General features: G+C 26.1%; 2 protein-coding genes across 3 annotated transcripts in view; both read right to left on the reverse strand.

The window, feature by feature from the left end:
• Positions 1–391: 391 nt before the first annotated feature.
• LOC100208101 (vacuolar-sorting protein SNF8) lies at positions 392–10,494 on the reverse strand. The gene is made up of 8 exons (XM_065810492.1): positions 10,339–10,494; positions 8,308–8,358; positions 7,868–8,006; positions 7,522–7,574; positions 1,946–2,070; positions 1,694–1,835; positions 694–768; positions 392–501 (listed from the first exon to the last, which is right to left on the reverse strand). The coding sequence occupies exons 1-8, from the start codon at positions 10,387–10,389 to the stop codon at positions 406–408; spliced, it is 732 nt and encodes a 243-aa protein (XP_065666564.1). The 5' UTR covers positions 10,390–10,494; the 3' UTR covers positions 392–405.
• A 190-nt stretch (positions 10,495–10,684) lies between these two features.
• Positions 10,685–17,467, reverse strand: part of LOC136087530 (zinc finger protein 830-like) — a 54,357-nt gene continuing 47,574 nt past the window's right edge. For both annotated transcript variants that reach the window (XM_065810490.1, XM_065810491.1), the window contains exon 10: positions 10,685–11,149. In XM_065810490.1, the coding sequence (XP_065666562.1) occupies positions 10,954–11,149 (196 nt within the window). In that variant the 3' untranslated portion in view covers positions 10,685–10,953. The remainder of the gene's footprint in view (positions 11,150–17,467) is intronic.

Here is a 17,467-nt window from a genome sequence, read left to right on the forward strand (position 1 = left end):
TTTAACTAAAAAAAATTTAATTACACCTATATCTTTAGTCAAAAAGAGTTTAGTGTTTATCTTGCTAGCATTACCGTTAAAAATTACGGCCTGCAGTGTTTATCTTGCTAGCATTATCGTTAAAAATTATGGCCTTCAGTGTTTATCTTTCTAGCATTATTGTTAAAAATTATGGCCTTCAGTGTTTATCTTGCAGGCATTATCGTTAAAAATTATGGCCTTCAGTGTTTGTCTTGCTAGCATTATCGTTAAAAATTAATCAATTTTATAACTAAAATATAAAAACCTCTAAGCATTTTAAAACAAAACACAGAAAAAATGGATTCTTATTTTTAATAAAATTTACATTTAAAAAGGTGAATAAAAAGACTAAAAAACCTTCGAGTTGTATAACAATTTAAAGATTTATGTAATATCAGGAAAATATCCAGGAACCCAATATAAAACTTCTTTTGTATCTTGAGTATCAATCCAAGCCATACCTTCCTGTATTAAATAATCCTGCAAAAAAGTTTTAATAAAATCATGTTTAATAAAATCATATATCATGTAGAGTGCACAAATATTATTTGGTAATAGAAATTTGATTATATTTATTTTATAAGTTTTTCTCTTACAATTTTGAAAGAAATGAAGTTTAATACGCAACTTTTATTCATAATTCCAATATTATTACAATACTATTATACATACCAATATATTTTGTACTCTGTTTTTGTCCCACTTCAATTCATTTATTATGCTTGATACTGTAGTGAATCCGTTTTTCTAAATATATGAATAATTTTTTCTAAATAAAAGTATGATAAATAAAAAAAAAAATTTATATTTTATTAATTAGATATTAGAATTATGTTACTGGTGATGACTTTAATACTGCACCAAAAAAATAATAATAATAATAAAAAAGAAATAATAGAAGACTACAAGGGGACATGTTAAATAATAGAAGACTACAAGGGGGATGTTCAAAATATTTAAAGGAATAGATAAAGTTGAGCTCATTAATCCACCATTGTTTAAAAGTCTAAGTATGTGAAGTCACGGGTTTAAAACAGGGAAATTATTAATAGTGGATTTAGGCATAACCACTTATAGAGTTGCACCATTATGGAACCACAAATAGAGTTGCACCATTATGGAATTCTCTGTCAGAAGTAACTGCCAACGGAAATTTTTTGAACCAATTCAAAAACATTTATGATAGACATCACAAAAATACTAATGGATATTATATATTGGACAAAAAAAAAAAATTGCGTATACTATTTATGATTATAAAAATGATAATAACTCATTTTTGAAAAAAGTGTGGCTTGTCATTGTTTCACAATAAGCCCTTCATATATATATATATATATATATATATATATATATATATATATATATATATATATATATATATATATATATATATTAGGTATGACATAAATTTCAATTAAAAATAAAACATTTTTGTTTTATCAGATTCTGGTCAAACTTCTCACAACTAAAAATAATTTCTAGTAACTTTTTACTAATGGTTGTTTAGTAAGACCTATTTTTAAAAGTTATAAAAACATTAAAAATGTATGACCAAAAAAAAACAGAACACAAACTACACAAAAAAGATGATAAAATACTGGATTTTTAATATTAGATTAAAAATTATTGTCAAAAATAATTTAACATACTAATCAATCTAAATAAGTACCTGTGCAGTTTGTAGAACAGTGGTGTGGTCAACACTTAATTCAGTAGGAACAGATTGAACTAAGGTGCGTCCAGGTAATGGCAGCACCTTAAAGCCGCTGCCTAAAACACCTAGCTTTTTAATTGCACGAATTAAATCATCCCTAAAATTCAGATATAATCTGAAAAATAGTAGTTTTACACAAAAAAAAAAGAAAAGTAGTTTATAAATAATTTTCTTTTTATTTATTCAAAAAATGAAATGTTAACTCACTCTGAAATATCTTGTCGTGATTTTCCACGACCTTTCAAAACTAATCTTAAAAGATCATTAATGGCAATTAAACCTCCATTTTTATTTTTTGTAGCCAGACAAACCTCTGTTATTTGCACACTAAGCTATAAAAATAAAAATAATAAATTAATTTTTAATTATTATTAAATAAATTATCTTGTTATTCTACCTTTTTAATGTTTCACATTTTTTATATAAAATGTTAAACAAATCTAAAAATGTTTTTTTTTAATTAAAATCACAGCTTTTTTTTTTAATCATTCTATTCTCTGAAAATTAGCTTTCATAGTTTAAAACATAGATTTAACATTTTTTCATTTATTAATTTATTTAAACACATTATATTATACATTTATAACTTACTATATTATTTAAAGTAATCAAAACATTTATATATTTGATTTTTTTGTTTGTAATAAAAAGCCTAAAATAGGAAGTGACACTATTACACATGTTATGAATACAACAAATCAAAGTAGATAAATAATTTAAAAAAAATTTTTAATACAAAAGTTATGTGTATTTCTTAGAATAAATTCTGAAAATAAATTTTTTTTTTAAACTTTGAATAATCTTAACTTTGAGTTTACAGAAGATTACTTTAAGTCAATGGAGAGTTAAGTTGTAGTGAGGTTTAATTAAAATGATGGTTATTTAAAGTTTTTGGAGGGTAGCAGTAAATACTTTGTGTTTTTTCAACATTTTTGCATAAAAAAAAGTGTAACATTAAAACTTTCGTACACAAAAAAATATTAAAATTTTTTTATTTTAAGTTATAATTAGTCTCCTATAAAAGGGTTGCTAGCTTAGCAGAGAGTATTTTTATTATGTTAGTCTTTGCAAGTGCAGCTTTTAAACCCCATATACTACAATGTGATTATAAAAAAAACTACTCTCTTAAAAAAAAAGTATATACAAAAAGGTATAAACTTTAATTTTATAATTGTGCAAAGACAAGGGATTGCAAATGGAGTTATTTAAAAAGAAATATTAAAAAAAAAAATTATCTTTTTTATGTTACAGAATTAAAAAAGGTAATAAAAAATAACAGATCTTTTATTAACTTTTTATAAATAAATTACTTTTTTTTTAATTATTAATTTTTAAATTTTCAATTAATTTATCAATTATAAATGTTAAAATAATGGAAACCTGCCCCAGTAAAATTTTTAGGTGTGCGGTAAATTTTTTAAGCTTAAAATTTTAAATTAGATCATTGTATGTTTAAAGAACATTGTGTGAAAAAAATCATTTCTGCCAAATACATAGTCTTGTAAATATTTTACTTTTGTACTAAAAATGTTTATATAATTGCAGGGGCAGATCCACCATTTTTTGGTGTTTGAGTTAAATAACTTCCAGGTAACTCCAAACCTTTGAGGAAACCATTTAAGGATGCTTTGCAAAAAATTGCGCTGCAAAGAGCCTGGGAACAAAAATACTCTAAAAAGTAGAAATCATCCGCCCAAACGTGAAGGAATTGATTCAAAAAATCATTTGGCATTCAAAAGTTATAACTATGTTAAGTTTACAACCCCCTCAAAACAAGGGGGTTGTAAATTTTAATTAGGTATAATTTCTAAACAAATCATTATTTTTCAATTAAATTGTATTACCTTAAAGAAATTTCTAGCTAGTTTAGGATATTAGAATTCACATTTTAAAAAATTGATTTCCCCCACGCTTGGGCAGCTGATATCTAATTTTTAGGGTATTTTTGTTCTCAGGCTCTTTGCAGTGCAATATTTTGCAAAACATCCTTAAATGACATAAGTATGAACATTCAAAGGTTTGGAGTATAGAACTTACCTGGAAGTTATTTAACTAAAACACCAATAAATCCTGGATCCGCCCCTGAATAAAACGTGTAGTTTTTATTTCTTTTCGTAAGAAAAATTCCATGTCAAAACAACCAGGCCATGCAACCCTAAATTCTCTGATTTTTTTTCAATTTTCGCCATAGTACTTTAGGAAAAATGATAACTCCTATCTAAATTTAAGTGGTTCTTAAGTTATGAAAGTTTTTTTAATGTATTTTTTTATTTCCTTTTTGTTTCCTTGTCTTTTCCAATTATCAAAGTTTAATTGCTGAATTCAGACATAATCAACTAATTTAAATGTTGCAATTAATTCTACATAAATAATGTAATTAATACTTGTGCATTTTTAAATTTGTAAGTATAACATTTTTTAATTCATTATTAAAATGATTTCATGTGATATTGGTAAAGTTTTAAAGTCAGAATGCCATAAAACCTCATATTCTAGAAATATAGAGATTTTTTTACTACATGACCTAGACGCTGATACTCGTCAAAACATTTTATGGAGATCTGAGTTGCGTGCTTGTGAAGAACTATTCAGCATTTGTAATCACCATTTTCACTACTTTGGAAAAAGATTTGAAAAGAAAAATGGCAATTGTTGTGATGTTTATAAAGTGCATAAAAAAAAAAAAAAAAGGTAATTTGATTTCAAATATATGAATACTATCTGTAAAAGTATACAACACGTATCTTAAATATCCTTTTTTTTTAAGGTAAATTTACAATATCTTTAATGTTGGCTAGACACTTTGAGTCATTAGGGTTTTACCTGGGTGGATTTTATGTACTAGCTGTAAGTCAAAGGCAATTTTATCAGTAGAACACCCTAGTGAAAATGAAGTAGATGAAGTATTAACAAAAGAAGATGAACCAATTACTCGTATTAATTTATCCCTGGAAATTTTTGGAGAATCTCATATTAATTTACATTGTGTTTCTTTACATCAACTTGTTGCCTCTGCAATGAAAAAATATAAAAAATCAATAAAAAAGATTGGTGAAGATTTAGCAGCCCATTATGAAATAAGTAACTCACTTTTTTTAGATAATACTACTGCGCCTTATTCAAAAACAGAGCAAAATAAAGCATCTGATCTATCCAGATCAGATTTGTCAATTTATCCAAATTGACACATACTGATGAAAGAACAGATAAATGCTTCTGACTACAAAAATAAATTAAAAATTCTCACTTTAAATCCTGAATCTTTTATACGGAAATTAAATTTGATATTACTATTACTTTTAATTATTATTATAATGATTTTAATTATTATTATAATTATTTAATGATTATAATAGAAAATTTAATAGTAAATTATAATAAATAAACTAGTTTTTTAGGTGGTTTGTGGCATTTCCAAAATTGAGTGTATGGTTCATAGATGTTTGAGTTGCCCAGGAACAGATGCCTAACAGCTATTTCTTCTTAAAGAGCTTGAAGAACTTTTTTGATTTTGATGACGAATTAAGTTTAAACCATTGGCAAGGTACTGACAGGACCCAACTCCCCACACAAACTGAAACTATTGAAACTTATAGAGTAGTGAAGTGTATTGATGAACTACTGGCTCACTCATATATTACTAAATGCCAAACAAAGTTTCTTAAAGATTTAAAACTCAAATTGAATGAAAAAGAGTGTAACATGATTTGTGACTTTTCAGAAAATTATGAATTTGTTGTGCAAGATGAGATCCAAAGTTATCATTGGTATAAATCTGGATGCACCCTTCACCCAGTTGTTTTATACTATAAATTAAATGGCATTATTTTAAACAAACCACTTTGTTTTATGTCTTACAATAGGATACACGATACCTGTTTTATCTATCAAATTCAGACTATTTTATGTAATTATATCAAAGAAATTCTTCCTTTAATTTTCAAATTGTATTACCTTTCTGATGAATGTGGAGAACAGAATAAAAATTATAAAAATTTTCTAAATCTATGCCATCACTCAGAAGATTTTTTATTGGATGCTGAATGGATATTTTTTGCAACCAGTCATGGCAAATCTTCTTATGATGCAATAGGTGGTACAGTAAAACGAACAACAGCAAGAGAAAGTTTGCAACGTCCAAAGGAAAATTAAATACTAACAATCGATGCAATGTTTGAATTTTGCACTCAAAAAATGCTCACAAAGTTCTTTAAAATTGATAAAGAAACTATGGTTAATGTTAGAGCTACACAAAATAAAAGATTTGAGAAGGGAAAAACAATACCAAAAAACTCGAGGATTTCACCATTGCATATCAGTTTCGAAAACATCTATGTTATTTAAGAAAACTAGCAACAATAAAAATCCAAAATCTATTAATATAACAAAAAAATCGAGTTACCAAAATTTAAGTTTAATAAATTTTGAACTAATGCAGAAGTATGAATATTACGCATGTAAATATGACTCGTTTTGGTGGATTGCAGTAGTTAAAGAAAAAGATTAAGAATATAATGATATAAAAATAAAGTTTATGCATCCGCATGGTCCATCTGATCAGTTTTTCTAGCGAAGGGATGATTATTGTTGGATACTAATCACTAATGTAATAACATTAATAAGTGTACCAACAATAATATCAGACAAATACGAACTTTCAAAAAAAGATTTTAACAAAATTAATAAGTATGTATTTGTAAATCATTAATTCTTATAATGGATATATTATAAAAAATTGTATATCAATTCAAGTATGCATCATTTTTATTTATTTTGAATACTATGATAAGCGAAATATGCTATACTTGCTTTTTTTGTAATAGTTTTCATTTAATTTTTAAACTATGTATTTGGCAGAAATGATTTTTTCACTCAATGTTCTTCAAACATACAATGATCTGATTTGAAATTTTAAGCTTAAAAAATTTACCGCACACCTAAAATTTTACTGGGGCAGGTGTCCATTATTTTAACATTTATAGTTGATATTTAGGTACTTTTTAATTATAAAATGAGTTTTTTATTTATATATTCAAATTCCTCACCTAGAGATTAATTGAGTGACTTATTTTTAGAATTCACACGTTTAAAGACTTGGTTTTATAAGGAAATGTAAATTTAAAAATGGTGGAAAATAACCAAAACAATAATAGTAGCCAAAATTAAAACAACCATTACTCACGAACCGTTGGGAGTTAGACCATGAAACTGTGGGATTTATCTTATTTTATAATGTACTATGGTAAAATTATAAAGAAAATCCAAAGATATAGGGTTGCATCTTTTAAAAAAATTGGTTGTGTTGACGTGGAATTAATCTATAGTCTTTTTAGAGTCATATCAACCCTGGTAACATCTTCATAACAAAAAGACAAAAATTATGAATCAAAAATAAATTTGGTGAAATCTTTTTTCTAAAAGTTATTGGATTTGTCTTTATAAAGCTCCATAATCAACTTACAAATTAGACAATGAAAAAAAGTCAACTTTGTAAAAAATTTTATTAATTGATAGGAACTAAATTAATCATTTCATTAATGGTGTCACTCTTGGTGTTTCAAGGGTGAGTTGCTGAAACCATGGGGAATTTTTGTAAGTTACTTTATTTGTTCAATAAAACACTGTTGACAACTAAACTTAAAACTTAATTGAATTACAATCTTAATTATATTTAGCTTTTCTATTTTACAATGACTAACATGGTTGCTATTCTATAAAGGTTAATAGTATTTAACAAACAAAAAAAGTAAAATAAAATTTTTTTAACAAAAAAAAAAAAATACCTCATAATAAAAGTCACCCACTCCAAGAATTTCTGACCAGAATCCTCTACTGGCTTAAGTAGAAATAAAAAGCTTAAATTAATGCTTTTTCACTTTTTCTTTAGCACTAATTTTTAAAACTTGTCTTAATTTCAAAATTTATAAATTATGTATAAGTTATAAATATTAATTGTTTCATTTATAAAAAACTGTTTCTACAAGTTAAAGATACATAACTGTAATTTTTTTTTAATGTTATTTTAGACTTGTTATTTGCTGTTCAAATTGCTATTAAAATATTGGATAGCTGATAAAATATTGAAGAAAACAGACCAATAAAATATATAACAAAACATAATGAACATACATGCAAGGGGATCAACACCTATCTTTGCGCAAAGTGTTTGGAAATGTTGACGAAATTCTGGATTTTTTTTAATGTCACTTTGATGCTTAGCAGCAAAATCTTCTAAGTAGTGTTTAAAGGCATCAAGTTGTTTTATCATCTAAAATAAAATTTTGAATACTTTGAAATAAAATAATTTGAAAATAAAATTTTTCTTTTAATTGACAAGCCTAAATATTACTTTTGACCAACTTTATTGTTGCTTTTGTTTGAAATATTATCAATTTAAAAACTAATAAATTTCCTTCTCCTACAATTTCTATGATTTTTATTCTTCCTTGAAAAAAAAATTGCATTAAACAAAACTCAAAAAAGTTATTATAGTTTAAAATATTTTTTGATTGTGTACAATCAAGCACAACAACAGCAAAACGGTACTGCGATACAAGAAAATAACTTACATATGAAATTTCTACATCTGCAAGTTCAGTTCCTTTTGCAGCATACTTTTCCTATAAAATAAAACCCATTAAAAATACTGCTCACACTGAACTGAATAATAAATTATAAAAATTACTTTTAATAATTTCAAGTTATCTGGCAAACAAATGACTAAAACTTTGATAAATAAAAGATGTATACTTTAATTTAAATATCAATAAGATGATATTTTTATTTAAAATTTCTTGACATGCTTATATAAATAGGTGTGTACAAAAAGTAAGGTCACTTTTTAAATTGTGTGGGCAACATATATTCAATTAGTTATTTTTTTGTTTTGGTACACATGTCATAGTTGATTATTTAGATAAAAATAGCAACACTCATGTCCTTTAAAGCGTTTTTGCTCTCCAGTTATAAAGATTTTGGAGTTCATTTTCATCGCTTATTTCTTCTGGAAGTTATAAGTTATTATTTCTTTTTTTAAATTATGTTCTGTAATTTAGCCTGCATTGTTTCTCTCTTATTTACAATGCTACATTACTCTATCATTAAACATTTATTTACAGTTTCAGCAACATAACATATTTAGTTTGCTATTGACAGATATAAATGTTAAATGTCTTTGGGTGCACTTGGCAATACTTGTGCTGGCTGAAGCAAACTTTGCACAGAAAAAAAAATTAAGTGCTCCAAAACACTTAAAATGTTGATATGGTGAGTCTGCTTTGAATTAAAAAATGTTTATAGGTGGTACAAGATCTTCTAAGATGACTGAGAAGAAATCAATGACAAACCTTGCTAATGGATGCACCAGCACATCAACAACAGATGAAAACAATTAAGCAGAAACACTGTTAGATCAAAACTGAACAAGGGTATACGGTTATGAAATCAAGATAAAAACAAATTCGCCCTAATGCAAGTGTCCATGAGAAGCAAGACCAAAAAAAGACCAATAAAACTGAAAAGATCTATGAAAGGATGAAGATGTGCAATGATTGAGGAGATAAAGTCATCATTGTTGGAACAGCTCAAGGTTATACCCATGCTTATCAGAATTGATTTGAGTATTGGAAAAAGTGTCTGCACAAGTTTATTATATCGACATATTATATCATATTACAAGTGAACATTTTTTTTTTATCTGCCATGAACTTCAGAAAATTGAAAAATCAAATAAATTACATAATGGAGATAATATGTAACAATTAAGAAAATTATAGATGGTGTCCCACAGGTTCAAAAAATTTGTTCTATACAAGTCTATTTTTTCCATTTCTATTTGACATTAAAAATAAAGTTTTTGAATCATTTTTGAATTACCAAAAATATTTAAAAACTAAATAATTGATTTTCTTATTCAAGCCATTAACTAAAAGTCAAAAACAACAGTTTAAAGATATCTAAACTTCAATAATGTAAAGTAATCCAGAATGAAAAATTCACACACAATTATATATACTGAATGGTGCAAACACAATTACAGATACAATCCTTGGGATTAGGGTCAGCATTCGGCAATACTGACCTAACTGCCAACCTAAAAGTGTTTAAGGTCAGCAAAAAATTGCCGACCTCAAACAAATGTTTTATAGTAACCCCTTTGAGTAAAATTTTTTTTTCCCGACCTCTAACAGTTTGTCAGGTCAGAAATTTATTCCAACCCTCATTTTTCTTAATGCTGAGGGTTGCAAATACTGGATGTGAATGAAATGGATATAAATGAAATAAAATTAAACATTAAAGCTTTTTTATCATCAGGTAACAAATTTAAACTAACAGAAATCAAATTAATTCAAGATGCCATTTTGAAATACTACCATCTGATAGTAGTATTTATTAATTTTATGTATGGGTTTTTAATTATTAAACTTAATAAAGAGGATGCATTTGATAAAGTTAGACTACATCATATTTGTTATTTTTAAAAAATCAGCAAAATAAATAAGCAAAAAGAAAAAAAAAAGAAAAAAGAATTAAGAAAAGAGTATTAAATAAACAGTTTTAATATTTTAATGTATATCATAAAAAACAATAGTTAAAATTACCTTGGTTATTCGACTGCGATCAACAGAGGCAAGACCAGGTCCTCGTCTCATAACTTTAAAATTAACTATAACAAATTTAAAATATTTTCTGTATTTGCAGAAATTTTTTGTTTTTGTAAAAAGTAAAAAACCTTTTTTTATTGTTTTTGAACTCAATTTTAAATAAATTAATATAATAAATACTGAATAATAACTTAAATGAACTAATATAATAAATTATCTTGAATAAAAATTTATCAAAAAAAAATAAAATTTAAAAATAAAAATAAAAACAATTTTACAATAAAAAAAAAAATGTTTAAAATGTTCATCGATGCATAATATTTCATGTAGATAGGCATATAAATAATTTATAACGTATTTTTGCAAAAACAATTACAAATACACATGTTTTTGTTATTTCAATGTTTATATTCAAAACTTTGTTGAATTGCCGATGCATTTTTATGAATGTTCATATTATAACATGCTTTTAACTGTAACATGATTACTGGTTTCCTGATATTTTTAACAATAACATAAAATGTTTGCTGATTTGATGATGTTATTCGGCTTGTCATATTACTCATGCTTAATTATCTAGATAAAAGAAGCAACACTAGTGCACTTTTATTTTTAAAGTGTTTTTGCTCTCCAGTTATAAAGATTTTGAAGCTCATTTTCATCGTTGTTGTCTTCTGGAAAAGTTTTATCAGATATTTCTTCTTTTTTAATTACACTCTGTAATTTATCCTGGATTGTTTCTTTTTTATTTACAACTTTCTTCTTTTGCATTAAACCTTTCAATTTGTCAACGCGCAGTAAACAAGATCTAAAAAAGTTATTAATATTTCAAAAGTAACATTCTTACTCAGACAACAAGTAACATTCTTATTCAGACAACAAGTATCTTTAACTACATATTCATATATTTTACACTTTCATTATCAGTTTAGTTAATAAATTTTCTTTACTGGGCAAATAGAAAATGTAACTACATACAGCTAAACAAACTGTAATATTTTATGGCAAAGTCATAGTACTGAAAAAAATTTTTATTTTAAAAATATTTTAGAGCTAAAATGTTCTAGTGATTTCAATAGAACTATTATATTTAATATTATTATATTTAATATATCAACAATATACTTTAAACATATTAATATTAATAACAATCACACAACCACCAACACATTGCTTTCATAGATAAATAAATCTCTTTATTTAATTCCTGCTCATATTTACAAAAAAAACTATAGTATTTTAAACTCGACATATTTTATTAATCACAAATTTAAAAATAATGTTAATCTATTTGCAAAATATAAAAAGTTTAAATAAAACAGGATTACATTCAAAATACATATAATACTTTTTTTGTAAAATTCAGATAACAAGAAGAATGCATAAGTTTTTATATCTATTTATATTTTGATGAATTTAAAACCGTTTACAAATTTAACTTAATATAAAAGTGTATATAAAAATAGCACTTAATATCTAAAAAAAATTAAAGCATATACAATATAAAAAAATTGAAACATATACAAAGAAACTTGCATTAAATATTAAATAAAAAATATATAACAATAACAATTTTACTTAACATATATGAAACCATTTTTTTAATTTAATTAATTCATATTTTAATTAATATAAATTAACAAAATGTAAATCAGTAAAACACAAGGTAGTATAATTAAGCAAAAAAAAATTGTTTAAAATTTTAAATTTATTGTTTGTTTACAAAATATAAAACTAAATAATTGTAGTGTTATAATACTAAAGTGTATGTATGTATGAATGTATGTATGTGTATATATATATATATATATATATATATATATATATATATATATATATATATATATATATATGTATGTATATATATATATATATATATATATATATATATATATATATATATATATATATATATATATATATATATATATATATATATATATATATATATATATGTATATATATATACAGGGTTAGTCAAAAGTTTTGTCTCCCCTTAGTGGCACTTTTTTTGAAGTACATTTTATCTCTTGTCAGCGTTGTAATTTATAGATAATTATTTTCAGTATCTAACCTTGACCTTAATACTGTTGTTTACTGATGTTATTTTTAAAAATATGTTTTTGACATAAAAACTATTTAATTTAATATACGAAGATTTTATTATAAAGCAGGAAGGTAAGAATATTTAATAAGGTGCTGTTATTAAATAAACGTAGTTATTTTATAATGAGCATGATTAATAGATAGTATTTTGTCTATATTATTATAAAATGAAAACACGGATTGTTAGGGTTTAGTTTAGTGTTCAAAATTTTAAAGGTGAAATTTTCATCATGCATGTCAAAAGTTTTGTCTCCCCCCACCCTAAAATTAAATTTCAATTACAAGCGAAGTATTCTGGAAAACTTATGTTTTGTATTATTATTTTAGATGGGAAAAATAGCTGGTGTCACAAATACAGCTCCTGCTTTAAGAAAAAGAATGGCGGAACTGCAGATAGCCGGCATGACGAAGACACAAATTGCCAAAGTGTTAGGGTGTCATCCACGAACGGTTCAGCGGTACTGGACAAAATCACCATCGTCAAAGTTTAACGACAAGTTTCGTTCTGGTCGTCCGAAGGCTTTGTCACCAGCGTCAAAAAAAATCATCACCGAAACTATAAAAAATAAGTGGGGTTCATCTCCAGGTGCTTGCGCAAGAAAGCTGAACATGTCGCATCGATATCGGGAAAAAAATAAAATCGTATCAGAGTCAACTGTACGAAGATTTGTTCGCGAACAACCGTGGGGTAAAATTGCTTATAAACAGCCAATAAAACCCCTACTAACTGCAAAAAATAAAGACGATCGCTTAAAGCTGTGCCAGTGGTTAGACGAAAACGGGTATCTGGACAATAACCATTTGGGGCGTATCAAGAGGAGTCACATTCTTTGGACGGATGAGTCGCCCATCGAACTTTTCCCGACTCCAAACCAACAAAATGTCCGCATTCGCACTGACGACAAAACTAAAATTATCCCGGCGCAGAAGCCAAAAAATGGACTTAAAATTATGGTTGCCGGTGGAATGTCAGGGTATGGTTTGACAAAATTAATAATTGTCCCAGAAAAAGTTACGATCAATGCTGATTATTACATAAATAATATTCTTCCAGTTTATAAAGAAGCTTGTGTAGGAAAACAAGCCGGTAATGATGCTGACTGTCGCCAACTTGTGTTTAGCCCTCAACATGTGTTATTTCAGCAAGATGGTGCTCCAGCACATTCTGCGAAGAAGACCCAGGAATTTTGTCGTAAAAACTTTGCCGCCTTTATCCCAAAAGGTTGGTGGCCAGGTAACAGCCCTGACATGACCTGTATCGAACACTTGTGGGCAAAACTTCAAGACAGTGTGCTGCTTGAACCACGGCCAAAAAATAGGGAAGAACTGGTACGCCATGTTCAAAAAACTTGGAAATCGATGGATGGTGATTATCTGAAGGCTCTGGCGGAATCTCTGCCGAGTCGTGTTGCGGCTGTTCGAGCTGCAAATGGAGGACATACTAAGTACTAAGCATGAATTATATTTTTATTTTATTGGTTTATGTATTGTTGTGTTTAATAAATATGTATTTCTTGCAAATCATTACTTGTTTTTGTATTAAAGTTGAAATTGTTAGACCAGTGGGGGAGACAAAACTTTTGACTAACCCTGTATGTATATATGTATCTGTATATATATATATATATATATATATATATATATATATATATATATATATATATATATATATATATATATATATATATATATATATATATATATATATATATATATATATATATATATATATATATATATATATATATATATATATTCTAATAAATAAGACAATTTTTTTAATTTTTGTTAAAATCAATTATTTTATAAATACATGCTTCGACTATTATAGCCATCATCAGTAAAAATATATTAAAATGGTTAAATCAAAATAGTAAAATCAAGTTGAATTAAGAGACCTTATAATAAAAAATACACCAAAAATGCAATTAAATAATGTAACAAATGTTTTAAAAATGATTTAACTAAACAAAGACTAAACGCAATCATTAAAAAATATTGTAAATTTTAAAAAATAAAATTTTTTGCGAAACCTTTCCTACTGAATTTAATTCATTTGTTGTCTATAAATTTGAATGTGCACGCTATTTATATTGGCGAAACTACTCACCACTTAAAGACACGAATAATTGAGTACCAAAAAAGGGATAAAAACTCACACATTTATAAACATATTCATTCAAATGAAAGCTGTTTTAATAGTTTTAATCATGCTAATTTTTTAATTTTTGGCCTCCAACAAATTTATATTAAAGCTCAAAGAAAGCATGTACATAGAATAGGAAAAACCCACTATTAATAAACAAATGAACCATGTAAAAATGACAATTTCAATCTAGTTCCTTTTAACATTACCGGTTGTTTTATCTTTTTAAAACATTTGTTACATTATTTAATTGCATTTTTATTGTATTTTTTATTCTAAGATCTCTATTAATTCAACTTAATTACACTATTTTGATTTAACTGATGATGGCTATGATGTAGTCAAAACATCTATTTATAAAACAAATGATTTTAACAAAAATTAAAAAAATTGTCTTATTTATTAGAATATTTACTCATTTTGTGCCAAAGAGAAACTTTGGAAATATATATATTTCCAAATTTTATATATACACACACACACACATATATATATATATATATATATATATATATATATATATATATATATATATATATATATATATATATATATAATATTATATATTTTATATAAAATATATATATATATATATATATATATATATATATATATATATATATATATATATATATATATATATATATATATATAAAGTTACACTACTTTGGTTTATCTGATGATGGCTATGATGTAGTCAAAACATCTATTTATAAAACAAATGATTTTAACAAAAATTAAAAAAATTGTCTTATTTATTAGAATATTTACTCATTTTGTGCCGCAGAGAAACTTTGGAAATATATATTTCCAAATTTTATATATATATATATATATATGGGTCAAATCATTATATTTCAACCAATATTCCACACCAAAAATGCCAGCATTTTTAAATTACCCTATTTTTCAATCATCAACGGTTGTATGTGTTACTAGAAACCAGCGCCCCATTAATCTGCCAACTGGCCTATGTAAAGGGTGCAACTAATTATAAGTCATTTCTTAATAAAAGGAAAGATATGGTTGGTTGTCCTCTCCTTGATCTGGTCTTTATAGTAGATAGGGGCACAAATAAAGGAGGCAGTAACTTTTTAGAGACCTTTATTATGGTTCAAATAAAGGTCTCTAAATTAATTTAGATATTTAGGTACTTAATACCTAAATATCTAAATTAATTTCAAAATGAAACCATTATTTCTTTAAATTCTATTTTATTATAGGTAATCAGTGGTGTTTATGTGGTGTGGACCCCTCCCCCCCCCTCTCTCACTAAGGTGAGGAGGAGGGGAGGGGGTTTGGGGTGGCACCAATCAAAGGGGGAAGAAGAGCAACCAACTTACAAAGATATAAGCATTCATTTTCTAGCATGAAACATACATAATTCATTTTCTAATGAATATACAGTTATTAGATCTTTATTGCATCTTTTATTAGATCTTTTAGATCCATTAGATCTTTATTGCATCTTTTGATGCTTTTACCATAAGATTCAAATTTTCATAGTAACTATCAAAAATGTGTGCGAGATTTTCCAGCAAATATACAATGTAATGGTCTTAAAAAGGAATTAACAAAAGTTAATTAAATTACTAAAAGTTAGTTGAATTTGATTGGTGCCACCCCAAACCCCCTCACCCTCACCTTAGTGAGTGGAGGGGGGGAGGGGTCCACACCACATAAACACCACTGATTACTTATAATAAAATAGAATTTAAAGAAATAATGGTTTCATTTTGAAATTAATTTAGATATTTAGGTATTAAGTACCTAAATATCTAAATTAATTTAGAGACCTTTATTTGAACCATAATAAAGGTCTCTAAAAAGTTACTGCCTCCTTTATTTGTGCCCCTATCTACTATAAAGACCAGATCAAGGAGAGGACAACCAACCATATCTTTCCTTTTATTAAGAAATGACTTATAATTAGTTGCACCCTTTACATAGGCCAGTTGGCAGATTAGAGGGGCGCTGGTTTCTAGTAACACATACAACCATTGATGATTGAAAAATAGGGTAATTTAAAAATGCTGGCATTTTTGGTGTGGATTTGACAAGTTTATGTTTGCATTTTCAGATAGTTAAAAATTTACAAGCATCTCAAAATAGCTGAAAATTGGACTTTTTAGGCGAGTGGACATTTTGCTTTTAGATATATTTAAGTTCTAAACTGCAACAAGCTACCTATATTTTGTCAGTGTATTGAAGACAGTAGTAGTTAATCAGAAAAGCTCTGTAAAGACTTGTGGATGAACAGAATAATGCTATAGTTAGTTTCATTTTGGCATATTTTAGCAATTTTATGATTTTTTCCAGAGTTGAGGAGGTCATAATTTTTTTCTAATTTAACACAAGTTAATTAAAACCACTTTTTTAAAGAGAGAACTATCCAGAAAATAGTTCTAGAAAAAATAAGACACTTGTTGAAAGTGAGAAAAAAGTTATACAGCTCTAAAGTAGTCTGTTTTGACAATTTGTAAATCGAGAGGGGCCACTGTGTCATGTTTGTAAGGCTATAATTTCCGAACCGTTGTACTTGGAAGTCTGAAATTTCAAATTTAACCTATCTACATGATGCACATAACAATATGTAAAAATCAGGAAAATCAGAGATGGTGAGCCACAGGCCATTGGTGGAAATATAATGATTTGACCTATATATATATATATATATATATATATATATATATATATATATATATATATATATATATATATATATATATATATAGCAATCCCTCGCAATATCAAACAAAGATTATCTTCCATGTCATTAAACAAAACTACTTTCATGAATTCTACTCCACAATATGAAGCTCTTAAAAATTCAGGACATAACCCAAAGCTTAAAAACAGGTAACCGTTTTCTGG

Source organism: Hydra vulgaris, chromosome 11, assembly GCF_038396675.1.
Source record: "Hydra vulgaris chromosome 11, alternate assembly HydraT2T_AEP".
Lineage (NCBI taxonomy): Eukaryota > Metazoa > Cnidaria > Hydrozoa > Anthoathecata > Hydridae > Hydra > Hydra vulgaris.